At 39.0% G+C, this 26,347-nt stretch overlaps 1 protein-coding gene across 1 annotated transcript in view; it reads left to right on the plus strand.

The window, feature by feature from the left end:
• Positions 1–231: 231 nt before the first annotated feature.
• Positions 232–26,347, plus strand: part of LOC139463588 (uncharacterized) — a 67,637-nt gene continuing 41,521 nt past the window's right edge. The window contains exons 1-16 of the mRNA XM_071244860.1: positions 232–235; positions 1,151–1,429; positions 3,731–3,810; positions 4,778–4,836; positions 6,689–6,870; positions 8,239–8,337; positions 10,026–10,162; positions 11,691–11,865; positions 13,455–13,597; positions 14,227–14,440; positions 17,556–17,806; positions 19,467–19,686; positions 21,114–21,377; positions 23,163–23,297; positions 24,222–24,416; positions 25,773–26,024. Coding sequence (XP_071100961.1) covers positions 232–235; positions 1,151–1,429; positions 3,731–3,810; positions 4,778–4,836; positions 6,689–6,870; positions 8,239–8,337; positions 10,026–10,162; positions 11,691–11,865; positions 13,455–13,597; positions 14,227–14,440; positions 17,556–17,806; positions 19,467–19,686; positions 21,114–21,377; positions 23,163–23,297; positions 24,222–24,416; positions 25,773–26,024 — 2,689 coding nt within the window. The remainder of the gene's footprint in view (positions 236–1,150; positions 1,430–3,730; positions 3,811–4,777; positions 4,837–6,688; positions 6,871–8,238; positions 8,338–10,025; positions 10,163–11,690; positions 11,866–13,454; positions 13,598–14,226; positions 14,441–17,555; positions 17,807–19,466; positions 19,687–21,113; positions 21,378–23,162; positions 23,298–24,221; positions 24,417–25,772; positions 26,025–26,347) is intronic.

Below are 26,347 nucleotides of genomic sequence, written 5' to 3' on the forward strand. Positions count from 1 at the left end.
GATCATGCCATGCCATGCCAACATGTCATGCGCTTTTGTTCCCTTGGTGACTGGAGTATAGTCACCCACCCTGCCTTTTCGACATCTCGGATCCGACTGCCTGAATTCCTGTTGTTCTATAATTTCCGTCGATCAGATGTACTTTTATTTGCAGGAACTTCCTGGTTACTGACCTATGTTGTGGTCACTGCTGTCGCGGTGCTGGTAACTACATCTCCTTCAGTGGTCAAGATGGGTCAGTATTATTTTAACGTATTTCCCTACATGTGAAGGTGAGGCGAAATGGGGTTTAATGTCGCGTCCAAGATTACTTGTATAGCGACGTGCATGCACATGTGTGTGGCTGCTTGTACAAGCCCGGACTGATGCCGATTTATAGTGCTAGCTCACTGAGATACCATGCCGCAGTTTAACATGAATACCCCACTCAGACACAGTATTCTGACTCCGAGTCGATCAGTCCTTGTTTTTAGCCCCTTAATTAATGCCGAGCGCCAGAGAGGGTACCATCTTTTAACGTCTTTTTGGTATGACGCAGCACGGGATCGAACCCGGGCGGACGCTCTACCACTAGACCACGGAGGTGGTCCTTCCTCTTAATATACATAGGGGTAAAACATAGAATACTATTTAAATCAAATTCAGTTTAAAACAAAATTCGGCAGTAAAAGGTTTGATAAGGAACCGGTCATTTGTTATACGGGTGAAAAATGACAGGTAAAGATGGGGGCGCGTGACAAAAATGTCAGATCTGTTTTTACGGAAGCCTTTCAGGGCCATCTGCTTTATTTTTCTCTTGAATTTCGCAATACTAAGTATTGTTCGGTCTTTTTCAAATCATATCTTTAAAAACTTGTCAAATTTGACATACATCTCTATAATATATTTCCAGTCCCTAGTCTGACCTTCGGAATACAGAATTTTGCCGTCATCATGTCTTTAATTTCAAGGCTATTTATTTTGGGCCAGTAGGTTGGGGAATACAGTTTCGGAAAACAAATTATAGCCCAGTTTAAGTAAGTCTATGTGACTGTGGTTCAACTATACCTATCTTTGAGGACATCGCGAGAGCTGGGAAAAGCAGATAATGGAATGACCATAAATAATTTAGTTTCCATGGTTTTTTCCAAATTACGTTCTTATTTTTCAGTCAGTGGCCCCCAAAATGAATCTATTGACGATTTACTGGAACAAGAACTTCTATTGCGAGTGTCATCTCCGTTTAACACCACGCGACATAGCCCAAAGGTGCATGCGACAAATAAGGCGCCACCTACTGGTCGTAGTGTTCGTCCAATGAGGAGAACGTTAAAGGAATTCAACTTTGAGGATGATTTGCTAATTCCTATTGGCCGAGAGAGCCTCTCCAGAGAGAGACGACAAGTTGTTGTCGACCCCGACGAAGGATCGGGGACGCCGGCAAATATAGGTTTGTTTCAACTTCACGTAACCTAAATTTTGAAGAGATTCACTAACACATGAAGAGGATATTTCCCCATTTGCTCCTCGATTTTGAAAAGTTGATAACTGCCATATGACGTCATTTCCGGTTCCAGAAGCGTTCCAAATCAGTGAAGCAAGAATACTTGTTTCAGATACCGTATTCGCCGTGATAAGCGCCCAGGGCGCTCTCAAAATTAGAAATAGGGGGCTGTTATCAGAATAGTATTTTGGTGAAAAAAAGAGAGTTGAAAGATAAATTTCGTGGTTTTTGCTGACAGCCTGAAATGTTTATATTGACAGCCTGAAATGTTTATATACGACAGATATATTTTTCCAGAATTTAATTGCACATAATTAAGGGTGCATATAACTCAAGAGTGCGTTTTATACCCGAATAAATAAGTCTTTTGTACATTGATCAATCGGAAGTGGTGCTAACTGGGATTGTTCACTAGCCAATATATTAGCAAATATCGCTGTGGGGGCTTATTAGAGCGGGCACTTATTACGTCGTATACGGTAATAGGATTTATTAATCCGATGTGGCAGCAGGTTATTGTACATGTCAATCATGGTCATTTCTAACAAATTGTAGAATGAGATCACATTAAAACCCCTGTAACGTCACGAACAGTCGATGGCGTCGTCCATGATTAATTAACACGGTGTGATGATATGAGGCCACAGTGCTATCGGTGGTTTTCAGACAATGAACAATGAGAATATTGACCTCAACATGAAAATCAGCACGAAGCAAAACTTTGCCCCTTTGATTGATAAGGTGTTAGAATTACCGAATTTAATCACAATTATAGGATGCTACTGGTGATGGAAAGAGAATGGTGTATATATATATATATATATATATATATATATATGTTTGTCAGTATGTAATTTCAGATTTTCATAATTCACAAATGGCATAGATAAAAATATTCTTTCAAGACGTTTGGGAATCCATTAATATCAATGATATGAGTGCTATATATGCAATATCACTTAAGTCGTTAGTCTTTTGTTATATTTGATGTGGGCTAAAATAAAAAAAGGGAAATTTCGGCATGGGTGTAGGCAATAATAGATTCATATGTGGTGACACATGGTCTTGTGTACAGTGCACAGGTCACAGCCAGGTGAGGCAAAGCAGAGAGTATGTGGGTAGGTGACTGAGGTTTCGGGGCTTCTGTTCTGCCCCACTCTGAAGCACATGTTACATATGGTATCGTCTTAGACAAGTGACTTTGTTCAAAAATATGCCTCTGTTCACCCAGCAGTGAATGGGTACCCGGTAGAATGAGATGGTAATGTGACTTAAAATTCTAGCCAAGCTTGGGTTGTTTAGGTAAAAACACAACAATAAACAGCAGGTTCACAGTTCCACCATTCCAGCAATATTCCAGCTGTATTCCACCTCTATTCGAGCAATATTCCAGCTGTATTAAAGCAATATTCCAGCTGTATTCCATATCTTTTCAAGCAATATTCCAGCTGTATTCAAGCAATATTTCAGCTGTATTCCAGTTATATTCCAGCAAATATTCGGGCTCTATTCCAGCAATATTCCAGCTGTATTCCAGCTCTATTCCAGCTGTATTCCAGCTGTATTCCATCTCTATTCCAGCTGTATTCCAGTAATATTCCAGCTGTATTCCAGCTCTATTCCAGCTATATTCTAGCTGTATTCCAGCTGTATTCCAGCTGTATTCCAGTAATATTCCAGCTGTATTCCAGCTGTATTCCAGTAATATTCCAGCTGTATTCCATCTCTATTCCAGCTGTATTCCAGCTGTATTCCATCTCTATTCCAGCTGTATTCCAGTAATATTCCAGCTCTTTTCCAGTAATTTTCCAGAAATGTTCATTCTATATTCCAGCAATATTTCAGTTATATTCCCGCTCTATTCCAGCAATATTCCAACAATACTCCAACAGTATTCCTGTTATATTCCAACAATATACCAGCAATATTCTAGCTCTATTCCAGCAATATTCCAACAATATTCCAGTTATGTTCCAGCTCTAATCCAGCAATATTCCAGCTCTATCACACCATAAACGTGGATGATCTAGACAAACCAGTTGTTGATAACTTGTTTGATATGTCCCATCAAGCCTCAGAAACCTTTTCTAATTTACTCATTTCTTTCAAGTATTATAGATTGCTGGGGATGTATTCTAACCAGGGTCATGGGAAGTAAATATGATCTTATTGACATGTCTATCTGATGCACCTTCTTTTATTTATCATGACTTAATACGTTGAAAGTGTTAATTGTGTTTATTTCAGTGATGGCGACTGTGACACTGGACCTGCCGTATGACCCTCTAGCCGACTACTCCGCCCTACAGTCAGCTGCTTCCGAAGCGGTGAGCAAACATTTGTGTCCACCCAGTCCTTCAAGGTTCAGACCCATGTCTTCCCCCACAGAATCGGGGAGACTGGGGATAGATGGAACATTGTTTTTACATTTTGAGTGAATAAGCAAAAAAAGACTAGCACTGTTAAGTATTCTGCATGACACAGTTATGGCAGGGACCTACTTTTGCAGTGAATACAAACAGAAACAACGCCTCTTAAATTTTCAATAGCCTAAAACAGTGTTGACATTAGACTGGTCCAGCATACCAATTGGGCAAATTAATGCTTGTCCTGAAAATATAACTACAATAAAAATGAAATGTTTCAAAGCAACAAAATATGAAATTCTAAGTAGCATTCACTGATTTGCTGAAGAGAGCCTATGTGTGTAACTCAATTGTTTCAGATACCGGGGAAGAATAGGTCTTCAGCAACCCATGCTTGCCGTAAAAGGCGACTATGCTTGTTATAAGAGACGACTAACGGGATCGGGTGGTCAGGCTCGCTGACTTGGTTGATGAATGTCATCATGTCCGAATTGCGTAGATTGCATTCCTGATGTCAATCACTTTGTGAAGCCTCTTGGAAGCGAAGGACAGGCTACCCATCTACAAATTTAGCCCTTTTAGCCAGACAGGGTCACAGTTACTCCCCTTTGACCACAAACTTTAACACCTGGAATAAAATTGATTGAATTGTCTACCTTTGAATATGACTTAAACTTTATAGCGTGATTGATTGCGTGTCACAAATTGCGTTGATCGATGCACCAGTCTTGATTATTTACAGACTGCCATCATATAGCTGGAATATTGCTGTGTACGGCTTTAAACAACAAACAAATTATATCTGATTGACATAGATGCGAACAACCTATCCAATATAGGTCATAAACATTAATATTAACAAACAGACACTGCAAGAGAGTCACTCTGATGGCATTATTTTCTTTACCAATCTCCATTTCAATTTCAGCTGTTCCAAAAGTACCTTCAAGCTGATTTGGCAATCAATGGCATATTAGAAACCATAATGTAAGTTTGTTGACTTGTAGAGATGGACAGACTGACTCTAACAAGTTGATTGTTGGGATGTCCAGTCCCTTGACTAAGGTGCACCATTTTGCTTTGCAGTGTTGTGTCCCTTAGTCATGCCAGAATCCGGTGATCGTGAGTTTGAATCCCAACTTTGCCCTGATTATGATTGTTGGTTTGTGCTCAGGGATTTCACTTGGATACTACTAAAAAACAATTAAGGACCATGGCATGTTAGATCAACTATAGTACATGTAATATTAAAGTACTATGAATTATGGGTCCCAAATGGGAATTAAAGCTTTTCCATCTGATGTTAATGTAGTTATAACTTCTGATGGTAATGTTGTTATAACTTCTGCTGTTATTGTAGTTATAACTTCTGATGTTAATGTTGTTATAACTTCTGATGTTAAGGAGTTATAACTTCTGATGTTAATGTTGTTATAACTTCTGATGTTAATGTTGTTATAACTTCTGATGTTAATGTTGTTATAACTTCTGATGTTTATGTTGTTATAACTTCTGATGTTTATGTTGTTATAACTTCTGATGATAATGTTGTGATAACTTCTGATGATAATGTTGTTATAACTTCTGATGTTTATGTTGTTATAACTTCTGATGTTTATGTTGTTATAACTTCTGATGATAATGTTGTGATAACTTCTGATGTTAATGTTGTTATAACTTCTAATGTTTATGTTGTTATAACTTCTGATGTTTATGTTGTTATAACTTCTGATGATAATGTTGTGATAACTTCTGATGTTAATGTTGTTATAACTTCTGATGTTTATGTTGTTATAACTTCTGATGTTTATGTTGTTATAACTTCTGATGATAATGTTGTGATAACGTCAGATGTTAATGTTGTTATAACTTCTGATGTTAATGTTGTTATAACTTCTGATGTTTATGTTGTTATAACTTCTGATGTTAATGTCCTTAAAACTTCTGATGTTAATGTTGTTATTACTTCTGATGTTAATGTAGTTATAACTTCTGATGTTAATGTTGTTATAACTTCTGATGTTAATGTAGTTATAACATCTGATGTTAATGTTATATCTTCTGATGTTAATGGAGTTATAACTTCTGATGTTAATGTAGTTATAACATCTGATGTTAATGTTATATCTTCTGATGTTAATGGAGTTATAACTTCTGATGTTAATGTTGTTATAACTTCTGCTGTTAATGTAGTTATAACTTCTGATGTTAATGTTGTTATAACTTCTGATGTTAATGTTATAACTTCTGATGTTAATGTCGTATAACTTCTGATGTTAATGTTGTTATAACTTCTGATGATAATGTAGTTATAACTTCTGATGTTAATGTTGTTATAACTTCTGATGTTAATGTTGTTATAACTTCTGATGTTAATGCAGCATAAACTTATGTGATGGCTTGGTCAAGATGGCTTATATTTTACAAATAAGGGACCAATAAAGAGAAAATGGTCTAAGTCTTTGAAAGGCATTTAGAAGTGATACACATAAGGAAGAGAATTTATTGATGTCAACTTCTTTATTATGAGGAACACAATGTTTGGAGTATATGCTTACTCCTTCATCATTCACCTGATGGTGTAAGCAAAAACTCTGAAACGTTGTGTCCCTCATAATAAAGAAGTTGACATCCATAAAATCCCTTCACAAAATGGTTTAGTTTTACACTTTTGCATTGAATACCATATGGTAAGATACCTCTGAAATTTAGAAAACAAGAAGTTAAAAAGGTATGCTTTGGAATACAACATTCCTCACACACTATGTGGGGAATCAAACCCAGGCTGTTGGTGTGACGAGTGAACACTTTAACCACTAGGCTATCCCTCTCACTGCAGGGACAACGGAGGCAAGGTGCAGGTGACCCACTCTGTCCTGTTCACTGACCGAGATGACCGGGTGCTGGTGGCCTATGCGTTGAAGAAGTACGTTCTTCAGGAGGGGATGTTGGCAGCGTCAGGACCGGCATCTGCACCAGTCACCACAGACCCCACCGTCTTCAACGCTGCAGGAACGGAAAGTGAGGCTGCAGAATACTAGTTACTTTAAATTTTTGACACATGAATTGTTTGTTGTATTATCAAAACTGCATTATCAATACGATCTACACTGACAGTTTATGAAGGTAATAAAATAAATCTTCTTTGAATCTTTAACATGGTAAATTGATAAATTGATATGTGGTACATGTATTGCATTTTAGGATAATGGTTATGTCTCCCCCCACCAAAGGGAGGGGAGACACATTGTGGTTGGCTTGGTTCCAATTGTCATTGACTTTGGCCCTGGCATAAGCGTCCCGTCCTATCCCGAGGCATAACTTGACAATTGTTAAATGTTTTTCAACACGATTTGGCATGTGCATTGCTCATCAGCTTAACTTGTGCCTTTTGCTATCCTGAATTTTTTCTAAATTTTATTTGTTTATGTTTCCATGGTAACAGTTTTGTTTCCAACCCATACCTTGAAAAACGCTCAACATAGACATGGTTTCAAGGAATGTTGTTGCTCGTAGATGTAGTCAATGCTAGCAACACATGGAACAGATTTATCATTACGTGTACACAAGGAGAGAGACATATTTGGTGAAATACCAATGAGTCTGTGTGATGACAGCTAATCTGCCTTACAACTTTGAGTATGGTTTTACTCCGCTTTTAGCAATATTCTAGCAATATCATGGCAGAGCACACGAGAAATGAGTGCCCATGTGGGGAATCAAACCCAGGCCTTCAGCGTGATGAGTGAATGCTTTAGCCACAAGGCTACCCGATTGCCGCTTCGGTATGGTAACTATGTAACCAGCATGCCATTGTACAAAACAACCTTAGCGCTATGACTGTCGTAAGTCATAATGAATGGGAGTTATTATCACCTTTGCGAGGGGCGGTCGGGTAGCCTAGTGGTTAAAGCGTTCGCTCGTCACGCCGAAGACCCGGGTTCGATTCCCGACATGGATACAATGTGTGAAGCCCATTTCTGGTGCCCCCCGCCGTTACATTGCTGGAATATTGCTAAAAGCGGCGTAAAATCATACTCACTCACTCACTATCACCTTAGCGCTAAGATCGCTTTATTCAATGGCACCCGGGGTTAATTATGTCATCAGAAGCAGATGATGCAGGATTTTAACGACACAGACTCCCAGTTTTGAAGTCAAGTAAAACCGTGTGACATCACATGGAACACAATGACATCATGATGTCTGTACAGGCAGGCTTAGCTGGTTCTCGGCTCCCTGTGTGAGTCGTCGACTTGTGATAGGAGAGACGGGGCCAGCTTACAGGCAAGTCAGCCAACTTCCATGGGTTTCTACAAGCTGGCTAACCAGATGGGTGGACTTATGGGTAATGATAATCTCATTCATGATCCATGAATCTTCAACCAGTTCCCAACACTTGTGTTCTTCTTCAGGGCCAGCCATCTGTTTTTTGTGCCCAGCAACTCGGCCCTGTGCCCTCGGAGTGGACGGACTCTACAGCTGTGGGTGGGTCATCACGTCTTACTTGTTATGCTAGCATTTGGTAAAAAAACAATAGTATCATATCCATTTTTCTTTCAATGCCTGTGACCCAGCCAGTTGTACTATGTCTCTGTTGATGTCTGTGACCCAACCAGTTGTTACCGGTACTTTAGAGTGTGGTAAAAACATGTGTTGGACTATACTTCACTTATCATGTATATACGATTAAGAAAATGGTTCAATTCCTGTTTGTGTAAACTCTAAAAGAGTGTCTGGTTGAGTTTTGTTTTATGTTGCTTGTAGAAATATTTGTAATATAGTAACATGTGTCTGTTTCTCTTACAGATCTTGTGAGTATTCAGTTACATCGCAGAGACAGAAGACACCTACATCGGGAATTACCAACAAAATACTGAACCTACTTGAGGAATTACTTTATTGTAGATAAATAATTTATATATTTTCACCCTTGTTATGAAGGAGGTATGTGTTGCAGAATGATGTTAATGTGTCTGTCCTTGTTATAATAAATTGCTGAAGTAACAAGGTATAGGTTATTAAAAATCCTCATTTTTCATTATTTATTTGTTTGAATAACAGTAAATCAGTTCCGTGGATCCGTAATGCAAAACAAATAATAGGTCTGGCCTTAAACTATTTAACAATATGACTTTCTTTATTTCAGTTTCAACAGCTTCTAGCTCGGGTATGTTCACATGTTGAAGCCAACACAATTCACATGAGACTATTAGGATTCACATTTCAGGTTTCTGGAAGTCAACTAGACTAACATCTAGTCTCTGCAATAAACATATTTTACAGAAAAAAACTGTTGTTAAATTATAGTTATAAAATATAATAAAGAGGAGCCCAGAGACTTTCTTCATTTTCTGCAGTAATCTAGACTTGCCAAACATTATAGACTTGAATGGGCTGTATTGGATATATTTGTTTCAGGGTCTGTATGACAGACTAGAAGTCATCATGTGTGTCAATTGTTATCTGTTGGAGTATAACATTTAATGGGACTTGGCTCCATTCCACAAGGCCATCGTAATGCTGCGGCTTTCGTAAGTCTATATTAAAGTACGGGAGTTACGAACGTCTTGGCGCTACGATCACTTTGTGGAACGGGGCCCTGCTCATTCCCATGACTCAATGACAAATTTTAAATATAAAGTTCATATTTTTAACACTCATCACTTTCCATTGTGTAAATAGCCATATATGAAGCTCCCAGTGATAGAATTGGGCTTCAGCAACCTATGCTTGTCGTAAGCGCCGAATAACGGGATTGGGTGATCTGACTTGGTTCATGTTTTACATCATATCCTAATTGCATAGATTGATGCTCATGATGTCAGTTACTGGATTATCTGGTCCAGACTCAATATATGAACAGACCTCTTCAGATAGGTAAAATATTGCTGAGCGTGACGTTAACAAACAAACAAGCAAACAAAATGCTCAAAACATTTATCAAGACTCCGACTGCAACTTGGGTAAAATCCCTGGCTCTATATGGGAGTCACAGCACTACAATGGCTGTGGATATGATGGCCTGTGGCTGTAACTACATCAGTATTTACTTACTTACTTACATTGGAGATTTTACGTGCGCTTTCCGACTGTAGCGTATTTCGCACATGGTAATGGTATACACTGGTTAGATATACTGTGTAAGTATTTGCATGGGATTGTTTCCTCCACAGAGTTGTTCCCCTGGGGGTTCTCTGTGTGTGATGACAAACTTCCTAAGCTCCTCCCAAACTCATTTGATGTCGTCTCCAGCCTCCTCCCGATTGACACAGGATTTCCTCTTGGGGCAACCACTCAGACAACCTTGGCTGTAAGTTGTTTTGATGTTTCTCAGAAAGGGGACTTAAATGTTAGCTTTTGGAAGCTCACCTTTTCATTGTTTGGAAAGGATAGAGCGGATGGTCGGTGGTTCGATCCCCGGCCTCATCATTCCAAAAGATGTTAAAAAGATGGAACTTGTTGTTACCCTGCCTGGTGCACGGCATGAAGGGCTAAAACAAGGACTGGTTGGCTCAGAGTCAGTATACTGTATCAGTGTGTATGACATAATTGTAGACAATTTTCATGTGAAGAAAACACAATTAATGATCCTGCAATCACTTTTTATTTGTCTGAATGTATCTGTAGGGCTCAGGTCTATGGTAGGACTCTGATCCATGGTGGATTCCCATATCTATGGCAGATTCCACAATAAGGGGGGATATTGGCGTATACTCCGATCCATTGCAGATTTCATATATGGGGTAGATATTGGCGTATACTCATATCTATGGCAGATTTTCATATCATATTAATAATTTGAAATTTCTATTGCACTAAATGTTGTATGGATTCATATATAATGGCAGACTTTCGATGATCAGTGTTGTGATTTCTCTGGATTATTTTTATCATTTCCCCTTTGGAACAGCATGGTCAGTGTAGGGATTGCATATCGGTACTTATCTTATAAAGGTGCCCCGAAGTTTCATTGTAGAAATAATTTTCTAAAACTTTCCGCACCATCCTTTCATTTGCAAGAGTTGATAAAATCCTGACTATTTTCATGCTTGCCAACTTCAAATTCAGAGTCTTTAAAAGAGGGATTTCTTGGATTTTGGAAAAATCATTTAAAAATGATTTGGCATTAGGGTCCTTCGATGCGTGTTTCTTTTTCCGCCGGCATGAATCCCCATAAGAAAACCTTTATTTTCTATAGTGTCTGGCTGCATCGTTTCGACTGATCCCTGTGTCTATCGGTAATGGAGGTTAAATATGCATAACGTCATCACAGGCAAGGAGTCTTGACATCATCTCAAGCATGACGTATAATGATTGAACTGATTGTCCGTTCATGGATAATACATCACATGACAACATAGAACAATGAGTGAGTGAATTGTGTTTAAAGCCACATTTAACAGTATTGCAGTTATATCGCGGCATGTCAGCTGAATGTGGGAGGAAAGCCCAAAGTAATGCAGGTCTCAGACCTTTACCACTTCGGTGAAACCCACGAGCACGGTTATGGTGCTGACAAACCTAGAAACATAATCGGGGCGAACCGGAATTCGAACCCACAATCATATGTTTCTGGCGTGTCCAAGGGACGCAACTTTGCACAGCAAATCGCGGCGCCTTAGACGACTGGGCCACCCGTGCCCCCTCATAGAACAATGAGAATCTGCCATGGATTAGAGTCCCGCCATAATCTCATATTTTCCAAAATGCATTTTTTTTAGATTTTGATAAAACATAAATGCATTAATTATTGAAGTGAATGGTAATATAGTTTAAACACTGGTTGAAGCAGTGTTGAATCAAACACCCTCACTCACCCATATTCATCTTGTATTCAGGTAGGTGACAACGGTGGCGTGAGTTTCGGCACACCCTACAACCCCAACACATTAACGGACATTGTAAATGCCATATCACCCATACTGTGTGCCTACTGCGCTGATGGGGACCTCCGGAACACAGGAAGTTCTGCCAATGTGTTCTACCAGACTTACCCTCTTGGAAAAGCTGAGTGTATGTCTTTTGTCATATCAACTTAATAAGAAAGGGAACCATGTTTTCTTGCCACATATCAACATATCATATGGTTAATGTCTTTTGGAAAATGTCTTTTGTTCAAAGCATTATAATTAAGAAATGACTTCAGGATCAAACTGAATTCATGGAATTGTACAGCTGTAAGGGGTTAAAACTCACTATAATTAAATATTGTCTTTATTGTCATTTTCTTCTTGAGAGAATTGCTTATTAAATACTGTATTTTCTTGTGTATAGTGGGCACTTGAGTGTAATGCACACACACACTCACACTCACACTCACACTCACACACACACACACACACTCACACTCACACTCACACTCACACACACACACACACACTCACTCACTCACTCACTCACTCACTCACTCACTCACTCTTGAGGCCAAGTTGAAGGAACATTTGCTATTTGTTATTGATGTCAGCTACTCTTTTGGCTTCTGAAGCTATTTAAGTTACCATTTGACGAAAGGTACACAAGTGGACATTTGGTCTGAGGTGCTTCAACTTGTTGTGCAGAGTTACATCCCTTAGCATGGGGCATGGATTCGAATCACACCTTGCACTTGATTTTAGAACCCTGGATGACCCTTATGAACCTGGTATAACCAGGGTACCAAGGCATAACCCAATTTAACTTGGGTTGACCAATGTTGGCACATGTAAACTATGTTACATCATACTTTGTTTGACAATAGTTGCTTGTCCCTACTGAGCACTGGGTGTCCCTTACCCTGTTACCAGCTTCCAAGTCGTGTCATTGTTTAAGCTAATCAGTTCCATTGTATTGATTCTGTGATTAATATGTTTATATATGTATTCTGATAAGTGTCAGGGAATTTTGATGATATTGCATCTCTGTGTGATGTTTTGAACTTTCTTGTCATTTTACATACATTAATTTAAAAAGATACAATGGCATTTTGTCAAGAAATCAAATGGCTGTTGTGTTTATCCTTTTCATGGCAGCCATTTGTATTATAGTTACTTTTAATGTATTATATTTTGGGTACTGAACTAAGTTGTGCTTGATAAACACTGGTGAACTCAGGTTAAATCTAGTCAGCCCTGGTTGTCAGAAATGTGTTAACCTCAGAGTCAGAATAATGTGTCTGAGTGGGGTCCCTATGTAAAGTTGCATCATGGTGTGGTTTCGCACTATACAACCAGCATTTAGTCTGGACCAGTACAAGCAGACAAACACTAGGGTGTATGCATGTTGCTGTATTAGTGCAATAATTTTCACCTCACCTCACCTAATAAGCTCACCAAATAGGGCCTGGATCTCTCTTGGCTTTTCTTTATGACAGACTGTGAAAGAACTGAAAGACTATTTGCATTGGTACAAACCCTAACTCACCCACTCATTTTGTATATTTTTGTTACATAGTAACTCTTTTACATATTAAGTAACTTTCTAAAACTAATTTTATTTGAAAGTTTACAATCCACCAAAAGTCTAAATAAAAATCACTCAAGACAGAAAGAGAATGTATTTTGATGTTGGCCTGAGTTGATTAAATTATATGAGTCTATGATGATGAATGTATGCTCTGTTTGTAGCTATACCCATCTTGGAGAGGGCAACGACAGAGGTGCGGACACACACAGCCAACTCGGATTACGTGGCATCATGGGCGGCAGTTGTCACCTGGGACGGCCTCCCAGACTTTGATTCCACTGGCCAGACCATGCCTAATCCAGAGGCAAGCACAGGCTCGTTGATTAGCCTGATGAATGAATGATGTTTTGAATTTTAGCTCACCTGACTGAAGTCAAGTGAGCTTAAATTGTGGGAGGTTATCCGTCATTAACTGACTTGACTCTGAAACTGCAAGACCTATTAAGCAGAAACTTTGTATGTGTGATCCCAGCTGCTGTGTCACAAGAAGTGCTCACAGAATTTGAATCTGATCTTAAACATGGCCACCATGGATAATGCTTCCAGAACAATACTCACAAAACTTGTGACCAACTATGAGAAAAGGGACCTTGTGGACGAAAAATCACAGTTTGACTTTTCATTATATTTTAAAACTACATCATCTTTGGAGCAGAAAAATACTATTCACAAGCTTCAATTCATATTTATTTCAGAGATACATGACATCACACATGGTATCTTCACTGAAGTAAGTTGACATCAAACGTCTTTTTGACATTATAACACAATTGTATCCTTGCTCTCATGAGGTCCCTTTTCTCCTAGTGGGTCACATTTCTGGTTGAATGTTTGAAAAGATCTGGTAGATAACATGGTCTTGCCATGTTAATTAATAAAATGTGTGTTAAAAAATGTTTCTACCTGGACTTACATGGTAGGTTGTGTTGACAGAGGAACACGTTCCAGGCAGTGCTGAGTACCGACGGTGTGGAGTCCTACTGGCAGATCTTCTACGGTGACATGCAGTGGGTAGTGAATGAGAGACAGCTGTCAGTGCTGGGGTTTCAACCCACGACAGGAGTCAACCCCCTCAACGCCTTCTCCCGGACTACAGGATCACTGGCTTCACAGCCCACACAGATGGACATGGTTCTGGGAAACACAGGTAACTGAGGATAAAATGGCCAAATAAGCAAGATCAGATTACAGAGAGCAGAGTTTTTTTGTTCTCCTTGTGCAGGCTGCAGTTAAGAATTGACTGCACAACAGACAAACTGGCTGCACCACATACTTTACTAGAAGATATGATCTCAGACAATGTTAGTTTACTCATCATACGATACAACACAGTTGTAGTGAGTGAGTGAGTATGGTTTAACGCAGCTTTTAACAGTATTGAAGTTATATCGTGGCATGTCAGCTTAATGTGGGAGGAAAGCCCGAAGTTATGCAGGTCTCAGACGTTTACCACTTCGGTGAAGCACGGGTATGGTGCCGACAAACCAAGAAACATAATCGGGGCGAACCAGGATTAATCCACAATCATAGGTTTCTGGCATGCCCAAGGGACGCAACTCTGCTCAGCGAATCCCGGGGCCTTAGACAACTGGGCCACCCATATCTCCTGCCTCAAAGTTGGGCATCTGTTTTGCAAAGGGGACACATTTTCTCCAAAAACTATTTAAGTTAGAGAAATAAAATTTTACACACAAATATAACTGGTCATGATCTTAAATGAATTCGAAAATTGGTGTCTTAAATCTATTTTGTACAGAGTTATGGCCCTTGCTCCATGCTTTTCAACAAAATGCATACTGTGTAAAATGTGGTCAAGTTTTCTAAGACACTACTGAAGTAACATGAATGAAACTTTTGCATGCTTATAAGAGATACTTGTCAAGAATGACTTCGAAAATTGGTGCTGTATTATTTTTTTACAGAGTTATGGCCCTTGCTCCATGCTTTTCAACTATGTGCATAGTGTCTGCAATGGGGGACTAGTTTTCTCAGAAACTACTAAAGTTAGCTTATCTAAGAAATACATGTCAAGACTGAGTTCGAGAATTGGTGCCATAAATTTTTTTTGCCAGATAAGGGGCCTTTTGTGTGTATTAATTTCATATTTAATCATTTTCATTTTTTTCTAATGACATAATGTGACCCTATCTCTTCCCAAGGCAGAAAAGGAGTCTTTTTTTATAGATATATATCCATGCTGTATAAACAAACAAAATTCTAATGTGCCCCATGGGGATAGTGATGGCGCTGTTTTCTTGTTTAATATCACACTAAGCAGTGTCATGTGTGAAGTGAAAGGGCACTCTCAGCACAGGACAAGGCTAAAAATAGATCCATCAAATTATTGTCTTAATGTATTGCCACAAGAACATTTTTTACATTTACAAACAGAAGGCAAATTTTTCATGTTTCCATGGTAACCACACAGTAACTTATACCAACCATTTTAGTTTGAGAGCAGTGATTTTATGAAGTTTAAACAACAGTAAATAATATTCCAGTGTCCTGACTGCCCTTTGCACCAAGCAAACAGCTGAGAGCGTGAGCCCTAACTATAACCATGACGATGATGTTACGCTGTTGTTGCTGCAGTTGATTCCAATACAGGAATTTACTGTCCTTTCAGAACATGCATTTTAATCCAATAAAACTGACGCAGCTATACACTCTATATCATAATATTATTGCGAGCATGAAATTAATGTGAAAAATGGAAATGCCCCCTGCATGCATTAATATAGTGACACATATTTTTCTGGACATATTGGTGTATATTGTCGTGCCAGATTCAATGACATATGGCCGTCAACAATGATATATAACAAAGCTCACAAAAAACAATACAACTGTGTGCCAGATTTCAACAATACTCCTTTTCAAGTTCCGTACAAAGGGGCGTCGGTTTACACAAGTTGAAAAGCGTCTTTGTTCTTGGTAACCTGTGAGATAATCTAATGACTCATGAATTCTTTTTAGAAACTGCCAACCTACTTTGTAAACTTGTCAGATAAAGCAAAAGCAGTCATGAATACGTAACCCTCTTGTCTATAATCAAAGGATCTAAGTCTTATAACAACACATAGGACACCTGTACAATCTTCATCACGGACCCGATCTATCTCAATGGCAGGGCTACTTACAGTAGTTACATCACACATTTTAGACCAGGGGTCGACACTCGATTAGGTTTAATTTCATGATTTACAGCAGGTCATGAAGCAAAATTACAGAGAAATTATGTATCAACTATGACTTGGTTTAAGTCGGAGAAATCCTAGAATTTGTTAAATTGATTCCAGAAGTACAATAAACAAATGCTCACGATTTCTCCATTTCAGACTAAATAAATTGCAAGGGATTCTGTGGCATTTCATTGCCTCACCAAGCAATTCTATTTGTGTTTACGTTTGTATGAGCCTAAAACTAATTAGGCCATGATTTACGAATGGAATGCTGTTTTGGTATTGGCTGATTATGGACTGAGCAAGGTTTGTGTTGTGTTATTGCACAGAATGATGCCAGGACTTTGTAACTTTGTTTAAAGTTATATTTGTGTTAATGAATAGAAGTGTGAAGTTTCTATAGTTGACATATTTATTTATAAGAACTGACTTCAATATATGTTTGTGTTTATGGAGTTATATTGAATGTAGGGATCCAGAAATATATTTTTGCCAATCAGATATTTGCATTTGGCCAGGCCCACCTCATATCTGGATACCTAATGGATACCTAACCTAGAAATACTCTGGTTCCCTCCTCAATTTAAATGTAAAAACCGGTTTGAACATTTTGCATAAATCTGCTACGGGTATTTACACATTATGCATGCCAGTTTTTATGTTTATACCTCCATAAGTGCAAAAATGTTAAAGTTAATATTTATCTCTGTTTTCTATGTTATTATGGGAATTGTGACACAAATTGTTTTGTGGAAGAGACATGTTGATATCAAATGACCCGTGAAGATCCTGGGTAGATTAGGTCTTCAGCAACCCATGCTTGTCATAACTGGCGACTATGCTTGACGTAAGAGGCGACTAAAGGGATCCTGTGGTCAGGCTCGCTAACTTGGTCGATGCATGTCATTGTATGCCAATTACATAAATATTTGCTCATGATGTCAATCACTGGATTTTCTTGCCCCGACTCAAGTTTTACCGACCATCGTCATATAGGTGGAATATTGCTGAGTTTGGCATTAAACAACAAACAAACAAAACAAAATTGGTACGTATCAAATATTCATCATTCATTTCTAGGTCAGAATGGTGTTTGGTTATTCAAGACTGGTATGGTTGCCGAGACAAACCCATCAGCTCGACAGTGCCGGGAATGGTACATCAGAAACTACCCACTGAAGTCAACATTTGTTCAGCGGGCTGCAGTGCTACCTCTGTGTCCCTGTACACTGGATCACATGTTGACGATGGGGATATATTTCCAGATTACGAAAAGCTCTACTTTGTATTGTGCCGAGCTTATCAAAGATGGTGTGAACCAAGACAGCAAGGTATAAAATTCTAATGATAACAGTTGTGTCTTTTTAAGTTTCAAAGTTACTTTAATTTACACCACAATTTCAGGAAACCGAGAGAAGATTTTTTATGTCACTTTTAGCAATGCAATGCCATTACAGGTCAAGTAAGAACAACCTTTCATCCAACCAATCTGAGTGAATGAGATCGTAAAGTGAAAGTCTGAATGTGGTTTCTGATCATGGAACCTCAAAATGGTTAACCCTGGGCTTAATGTACCACTGATTTTGAATGCTAGACATTAGGGCTGGGACGGGTAACTCGGGTACTCGGGTCGGGTGGGTACTGAGAAGGATCCAGGTACCCACAGAACTACCCGGGCCTGTGGTTGGTCATGTGATAGATTGTTTAATGAAAAAAATGATCTTGAACTGTATGGTTACACTACAAGTCACTAACGTTCACATTTCTTTCTGACTTTAATATTGAACCCAAACTTTTATATTATTGAATAAAGATAAAACTTCAGTATACTTCATTGTATGCATGACCAGATCATATCATATGTGTATCTAAATACATTTTGTACAGGGCTACAGTCAAACTATTCCCAATCTGACATTTTGTACCTGTCTCTTGAGACCTACAGCGAGTACCCGGGTAGTAAATTTGGACTTGTCCCAGCCCTAGTAGACATAATCTGTCTCTTGCTACATTTGGATGAGCATTTGAAATGGAAGAGACTTTCCATAACCTGTGAGAAATACTGCCATACAATCTCCACCATCTGTTAAACATTTCAGAATTTTCTTTCCAAAGTTTTTTGAGATATTGAATCAATCATCGTTTTGAAACTACTGCCGTAAAGCTCAAGAAAGCTGCTTTCTGATTGGCTAATGTCGACTTCCTGTTTGTAAGTTAATGGAATGTTTTCAGATCTTTGGTGTAGCGAAAGCAATCACGAATATTTCATTTTGATGAGATTGGAAACTTTGGTAGTCAATTGGCCATTGTCTAGTCCCACGTTGATTATGCATTCCACAAACTTAGCTCTGTATGACTTTAACATAGGTGAGGTGAGGTGAAAACTGGGTTTAACGTTGCGTCCAAGATTATTGCACTTATATTGCAACCTTCATGCACGTGTTTGTGTGTGTGTGGCTTTTACTAGTCTGGACTGATGCCGATTTATAGTGCTAGCCCACAGAGATACCATGCTGCATTTTAACATGAATACCCCTCTCAGACAAAGTATACTGACCCCAAGCCAACCACTCCTTGTTTTATCCCCTTGATGCCGAGCGCCAGGCAGGGTAACAACAAGTACCATCTTTTTACGTCTTTTGGTAAGACGCAGCCGGGGATCAAACCCAGACCTTTCGCTCTCCAGGTGGATGCTCTACCACTAGACCACGGAGGCGGTCTCTTTTACATAGACTTAAACCAACAACAGTGCTGAAAATGTAAGAGTGAATATTATCTTACCCTATTTTTTATCCCATGGATGAAATTCTCTAGTATCAGGATTATTCTCCCTTGTGAATTTGAACCCATACCAGTGTATTTAATCCTATCCTATACTATACTCTAGAATAAAACTTCCCCCAGGATGATATTAATGTAGGATATTATCCTTGCTTACAAAATCACTTGGAACGAGGCCCATCTTTCATGATGCATGATTTCTTCCTTAAGTCATGCTGCTACAACATCGCATCTAGAGGCCTGGGGTCAGATCAGCCCTTCTCAGGCAACTACTACCGCTACGGTTCCTTCTCCAACTACCACGGCCATGTGATGGAGGACCTTCTACCACTCCAGCACTGCTGTATAGACTCCCCCAGTCTGTGTCCCCTGTTCCAGGAGCTTCGCCCCACCATCACCAGTTGTCTGCCACAGCCAGCCCAGAGGAGAAGTCAGTTGTTGTTGGATTTGGATTATTTGTTTCGGTTAATTTTATATTTAGAGGGCTTAATTTAAGCAAGCTCCTCACAGCGATAGTCCGTTTGCAGAGCTCTCTATACTATCGCTGCCACCAGTCAAAAATCCCCACTGTGATAGGTGGCCCCAACCATGCTTGGAGTTGAACTCGCAACCGAATGACAGTTATGTTTACAAACAAGTGACGACTGTCATGACGCCAAATACACTTACCACTGCTAAATTACTTTCTTTGTTTGTCAATTTGAATTTCTATTTCATTAAAACTATCATCTTTAATTGATATAGTAAGAATGTATGGAGAAGTTGGTTGATTTTCCGTTAGTCTGCAATCTCAAACCAATCTGATCATTAAAACAACAAAGTAAATTCATCTGGAAAACATGGTCAGTCGTAAACCTTTTCAAATTGAAATATGTTGACATTCCCAAAGACATAAACAAAAGTATAAACGGTACTACATTTGGGGTTAGAGGGCAAATTTCAAGATTCTTGTAATGGCTCCACCCTAACTGGTGGCAGCGATGTTACCGAGAGTGTAACGAAGGTGTCACACGCTGGGAAGGAGCTTGTAATTTAAGTTTTAAAGGGAAGTAATTCTTTTGTTGTTTGTGTCGCTATGTGCAAGAGACTGTGCTATGAGCGGGGAACCATGGAGGTTATAAAATGGTAAAGAATCCATTAAATACAAAACTTCAGTAACTGAGAAGTAAGACATTATTAAAGTGACCGGTTATTTACATTTTTGTGTCTAATATTAGTATATTTCATAGACGTTTCTGCATTGTATTGCAGTCAATCAAGCTGCCAGCGCTATGTCTATGACATCACATAGGAATGCAATGATGTTATGATACAATTAGGAAATCTTAAATGTTACAATAAACTATGTTTATAACAAAAAACGCTTATAACAAACTAACGGATAGAACACTCTTATTTTTTATTCCCCGCCATTTGCTGTATATATACTTATAACAAACTGACGGATAGAACAAACTTATTTTTTAGTCCCGGACATTTGTTGTATATATGCTTCATATATATGTATATGGTTATAATGAACTAAAATCTAGTGGTCCCTTAGAGTTCGTATCTGTAGTTTACTGTATACTATATCATCCAGTGGTCAGAATGTGCTCGGATCTGAGTTTCAAGATACAAAATTCATTACCAGGCCCAGTGCTGGTCCTTATCCAGAGGGGCCTTGGGATGGTGTATCTTGAGACAGATAACGGAGATCATATTACCAAGCAAAAACCGATGTGTAACAAAGTATGTAGTGTGTTTTCAGTAGATTCGTAGAACACATTTATTTTAACAATGAACAGACTTGCTATTATTTCCTTACCCTCACTAAGACCTGCATTCAGTGAAAATGGAGAGCATGTTTCTTTGCAGTTGGATGTTTTGGTGACCCCCATTTCACAACTTTCGATGGACGGGATTTCTCCTTTAATGGTCTGGGAGAGTACACTCTGTTCACACTGGACTATAAACCTCAGGGGTTTAAGTTTGTTCTCCAGTGCCGGACTGAGGTGGCTGTTCGAGCAGATGCATCAACATCCAAGGCTACTGTTTTCACAGCCTTTGCAGGGAAACAGTTTGGATTTGCTCCTACAGATGGTGGCAGCTTCCACATAGAGATGAACAGCAACAAGACAAGTAGGTTATCATGGCTGACACTTGACCAGCAACAAGACAAGTAGGTTATCATGTCTGACACTTGACCAGCAACAAGACAAGTAGATTATCATGTCTGACACTTGACCAGCAACTTGACAAGTAGGTTATCATGGCTGACACTTGACCAACAGCAAGACAAGTAGGTTATCATGTCCGACACTTGACCAGCAACAAGACAAGTAGGTTATCATGGCTGACACTTGACCAGCAACTTGACAAGTAGGTTATCATGTCTGACACTTGACCAGCAACATGACAAGTAGGTTATCATGTCTGACACTTGACCAACAGCAAGACAAGTGGTTATCAGGGCTGACACTTGACCAGCAAGAAGACAAGTAGGTTATCATGGCTGACACTTGACCAACAACATGACAAGTAGGTTATCATGGCGGACACTTGACCAGCAACATGACAAGTAGGTTATCATGTCTGACACTTGACCAACAGCAAGACAAGTGGTTATCATGGCTGACACTTGACCAGCAAGAAGACAAGTAGGTTATCATGGCTGACACTTGACCAACAACATGACAAGTAGGTTATCATGTCTGACACTTGACCAACAGCAAGACAAGTAGGTAATCATGTCTGACACTTTACCAACACCATGAAAAGTAGGTTATCATGTCTGACACTTGACCAGCAACATGACAAGTAGGTAATCATGGCGGACACTTGACCAGCAGCAAGACAAGTAGGTTATCATGTCTGACACTTGACCAGCAGCAAGATATGTAGGTTGTCATGGCTGACACTTGACCAGCAACAAGACATGTAGGTTATCATGTCCGACACTTGACCAGCAGCATGACAAGTAGGTTATCATGTCTGACACTTGAACAGCAAACAAACAAGTAGGTCATCATGGCTGACACTTGACCAGCAACAAGACAAGTAGGTTATCATGTCTGACACTTGACCAGCAACAAGACAAGTATGTTATCATGTCTGACACTTGACCAGCAAACAAACAAGTAGGTTATCATGGCTGACACTTGACCAGCAACAAGACAAGTAGGTTATCATGTCTGACACTTGACCAGCAACAAGACAAGTAGATTATCATGTCTGACACTTGACCAGCAAACAGACAAGTAGGTTATCATGTCTGACACTTGACCAGCAACAAGACAAGTATGTTATCATGTCCGACACTTGACCCGCAAACAGACAAGTAGGTTATCATGGCTGACACTTGACCAGCAACTTGACAAGTAGGTTATCATGTCTGACACTTGACCAGCAACAAGACAAGTAGGTTATCATGGCTGACAGTTGACCAGCAACAAGACAAGTATGTTATCATGGCTGACACTTGAACAGCAACAAGACAAGTGGGTTATCATGGCTGTCACTTGACCAGCAACAAGACAAGTATGTTATCATGGCTGACAGTTGACCAACAACAAGACAAGTGGGTTAACATGGCTGACGGTTGACCAGCAACAAGACAAGTATGTTATCATGGCTGACAGTTGACCAGCAACAAGACAAGTGGGTTAACATGGCTGACACTTGACCAGCAACAAGACAAGTAGATTACCAGCAACATGACAATTGGATTAACATGAGACAAACACTTGACAAGACAAAGGACAGTTGCATTTGTAACAAAGAAAAAATGAGCTAAAAAAAGCAATTATTTATTTTCGACCTACTTTTATTCCCTATTTGTCAATATGGACAACTAAAATTACTTTTGATCAAAACTCTTTGCAGTATAATTAAACAGTAAAAAAATATTTTCTATTTGTATTTTAGAAATGGTAGTGTACATCAATGGTATTGACAGATCAACCCTGTTTTATGGCGATGCCCATTATGTGGAGTGGACTTCCACCCTTTATGCAACCAGGATCAGTACATCAACCATCCGATTCACTTTTCCTGTGTCAGGTGAGACAAAAACACCTTCAGAATAATAACTTTCTCCCTATGATCACAGACAACTTGTACCAGATATACCAACTGTGAAAGTTTAATTCATTAAAGAATGTATCTGGTACATTAAGGCACACAACCAGCTACAGGTCCTTGCCATCCTCCCTGATGGTTTACTGTACAAGAGTTGTCTTTCTTGATGGTCACCTTTCCAAGAGTTGTCTTCCCCGTTGGCCACCTAGCTAATGGTTGTCTCATCTGATCTCAAGGTCACCTGACCTAGAATGACAACCATCAATAAATATTATCAGGAACATCATGCTCTATTAGCATCTTTTTTTTTAAAGTAATTTGTGTTGTGACTGAAGCATACTCTTCCTGTTGTAAGCATATCCTTTGGTGACAAGTTTCAACAAGAAAATTGTCCTATCATGGGTTTTCAGACATCATACGTTTTCGGACGGCCATGTTTACAGCAATTACTCGTGCTATAACGGGGATATAGCATTACACAGACATTGTAAACTCTCAGACAATGGCTTGTTTTTAAGAGAAAGTTGTCTTTTATAAGTGCAGAAGAAAACTCGAATGTATCTTACACATCTGAAAACCCATAACATGGGATAATAATTAATTTACAAATTTCGGGTTTACTTACATAAATTGTTCCCTAGATTGTTTGCATTAAATTTATATTTAAGATGCAAGAAGTATATTTTCCATATGTTTGTTGAGACAGGAATATTTTGATTTTAATTCAGGTGAAGATTATTTTGTTCAATTAAATATATCACTGTAAATATACTTCAATTGAATAAGAAAGTAAAGGCAGGTAATGGAAAATATTGAAAAAATTATAATTCTATCTCTAAAATGTTATCTCACCTGACTGATTTGCACCATGTTTACATATTTCAATCTCAATAACTCTTTTTTCAGAGGTCAGCATTGACATAACACTCAGTGCCAAGTCCCTGTCTTTTTCTGTTGCGCTGGAAAATAAATTTCAGGGTTTGACAAGTGGCCTTCTTGGGAATTTTGATGGTGACGACACAAATGATTTTAACACATCATCGGGAGATTCTCTCCCTGCAACAGCAACAGAGCGACAGCTGTTCGACATGGGGAAGACATGTAAGTTTGTTTGTTTGTTGTTTAACGCCTCACTCAGCAATATTCCAGCTATATGACGGCAGACTGTAAGTAATCGAGTCTGGACCAGACAATCCAGTGATTGACATCATGAGCATTGATCTATACAATTGGGATACAATGACATGCATCAACCAAATCAGCAAGCTGACCACCCAATCCCATTAGTCTCCTCATATGACAAGCATATTTGTCTCTTAAGTCAAGTATGAGTTGCTGAAGACCTATTCTCTACCCGGATCTTCACGGGGATTACGTAACACATCACTATCTAATGACAACTCTATCACATGGGCAAGACTGGAAAGTAACTCCCAAGATATCATCATTAATTTGAAAATGTATTTCAAGATTTCTTCCATATGGATGTTGAGAATAATCTGTCAAACATTGTTATGTATGTGGCTCAAGCAGGTGATGACATTCCACCATTTTAATATACCTGTAATCAACATCTGTTTTGAGAAATATAAATTCACCTTTAGTTCACCTGGATAAAATATGCTTTGATTGTTTGTCTGTCATTCTTTGAGACGATGAATTATGATCTAGTATGAGGGTACAATAAAGACATTTTTTACATACCAGGGGTACATGCATTATATTTGTGGCGTCATTTTGAATCTATTCATAAAAGACCTTTCACTACACCCTCAGGTAAAACCTCAGATATTTCAACATTGATATAGTTTCTCTGAATATTCAGGAAGCTCGAAGGTTTTGCTGAATATATTTACCAGTGTGTAAACTTTCAGCAACACTGGTGTAAGGTACATGCATCACATGATACAATGCCTACTTTTAGTAGTAGCAGTAGTAGTAGTAGTAGTAGTAGTAGTAGTAGTAGTAGAAGTAGTCCTAGTAGTAACAGTAGTAGTAGTTCATTTAAAATGCGCATGTTTTCAGCCTCTCAAATATTATGCTCAAGCGCAGACAAGATAGGACAGTTCAGTAGAAAGTTTGGTGGAAGAGATAGGCCTTGATTGATGTTCAAAAAGCAGAGTAGGTAGGACATTCTCTGAGATCGGGGTAGATTGTTGCATTCAGTGGCAGTGGCAAAGGAGAAAGTTCTCTGTCCATAACTGAAGAGGTTTACAATAGGAGTGAGCGAGTGTGGTTCCATGACGCTTTTAGCAATATTCCAGCAGGGGACACCAGAAACGGGCTTCACACAATGTACCCAAGGGGAATCGAACCCGGGTCTTCGGCGTAACGAGTGAACACTTTAACCACTAAGCTACCCCAACGCTCCGTTTACAATAGGTACACAGAACAAATGTTTGGATTCAGAAATAATATATATAATAATAATATATAATATCAAATGATTTTTCCAAGGGGCTGTGGCAGACTCTGACAGCATCCTTCGCTACTCTCCTGGCATGATCAGTTCCGACTACTTCAACAACACGTTCGTCCCGCTGTTCATGGATGAAATCGACCCTGTGACACGTGTGGCAGCAGAGGGTGTCTGTGGGTCAGGGGCCAGTGACCAGTGTGTGTTTGACTATGCCGTCACTGGAGACCACGTGCTGGCCATGTCGACAAAGACCATTAAGATCGAAGCTGATGAAACCCAGGCAGTGATGAGTAAGCTCATATTTGAATGTGGAAAATTATGCTACCAAAGTGTTGATATTGTTTTTAGGAAACAAATTTTACCTGGTTGTCATGACTGCAGATGTTTTATTTAAGGTCAAACCAATTGATATTCTTATTATGGGATGGGTCGATCTACCCTTAAGTGTTCAATGATAAATGAAAAAGAACATAAAAAGGCTGTGTTGATCTTTTCAGTTGGTATTTTTTAAAAACTTTAATTTTAAAGTTGTTGTTTTTAAACAATAACGACAATTCATAAACAGCAAGATATATAGAATTTCGGAACTCTATCTAATGTAGACTTGAATACA

Source organism: Haliotis cracherodii, unplaced genomic scaffold, assembly GCF_022045235.1.
Source record: "Haliotis cracherodii isolate W230 unplaced genomic scaffold, xgHalCrac1.p SCAF_16, whole genome shotgun sequence".
In the NCBI taxonomy this organism is placed as follows: domain Eukaryota; kingdom Metazoa; phylum Mollusca; class Gastropoda; order Lepetellida; family Haliotidae; genus Haliotis; species Haliotis cracherodii.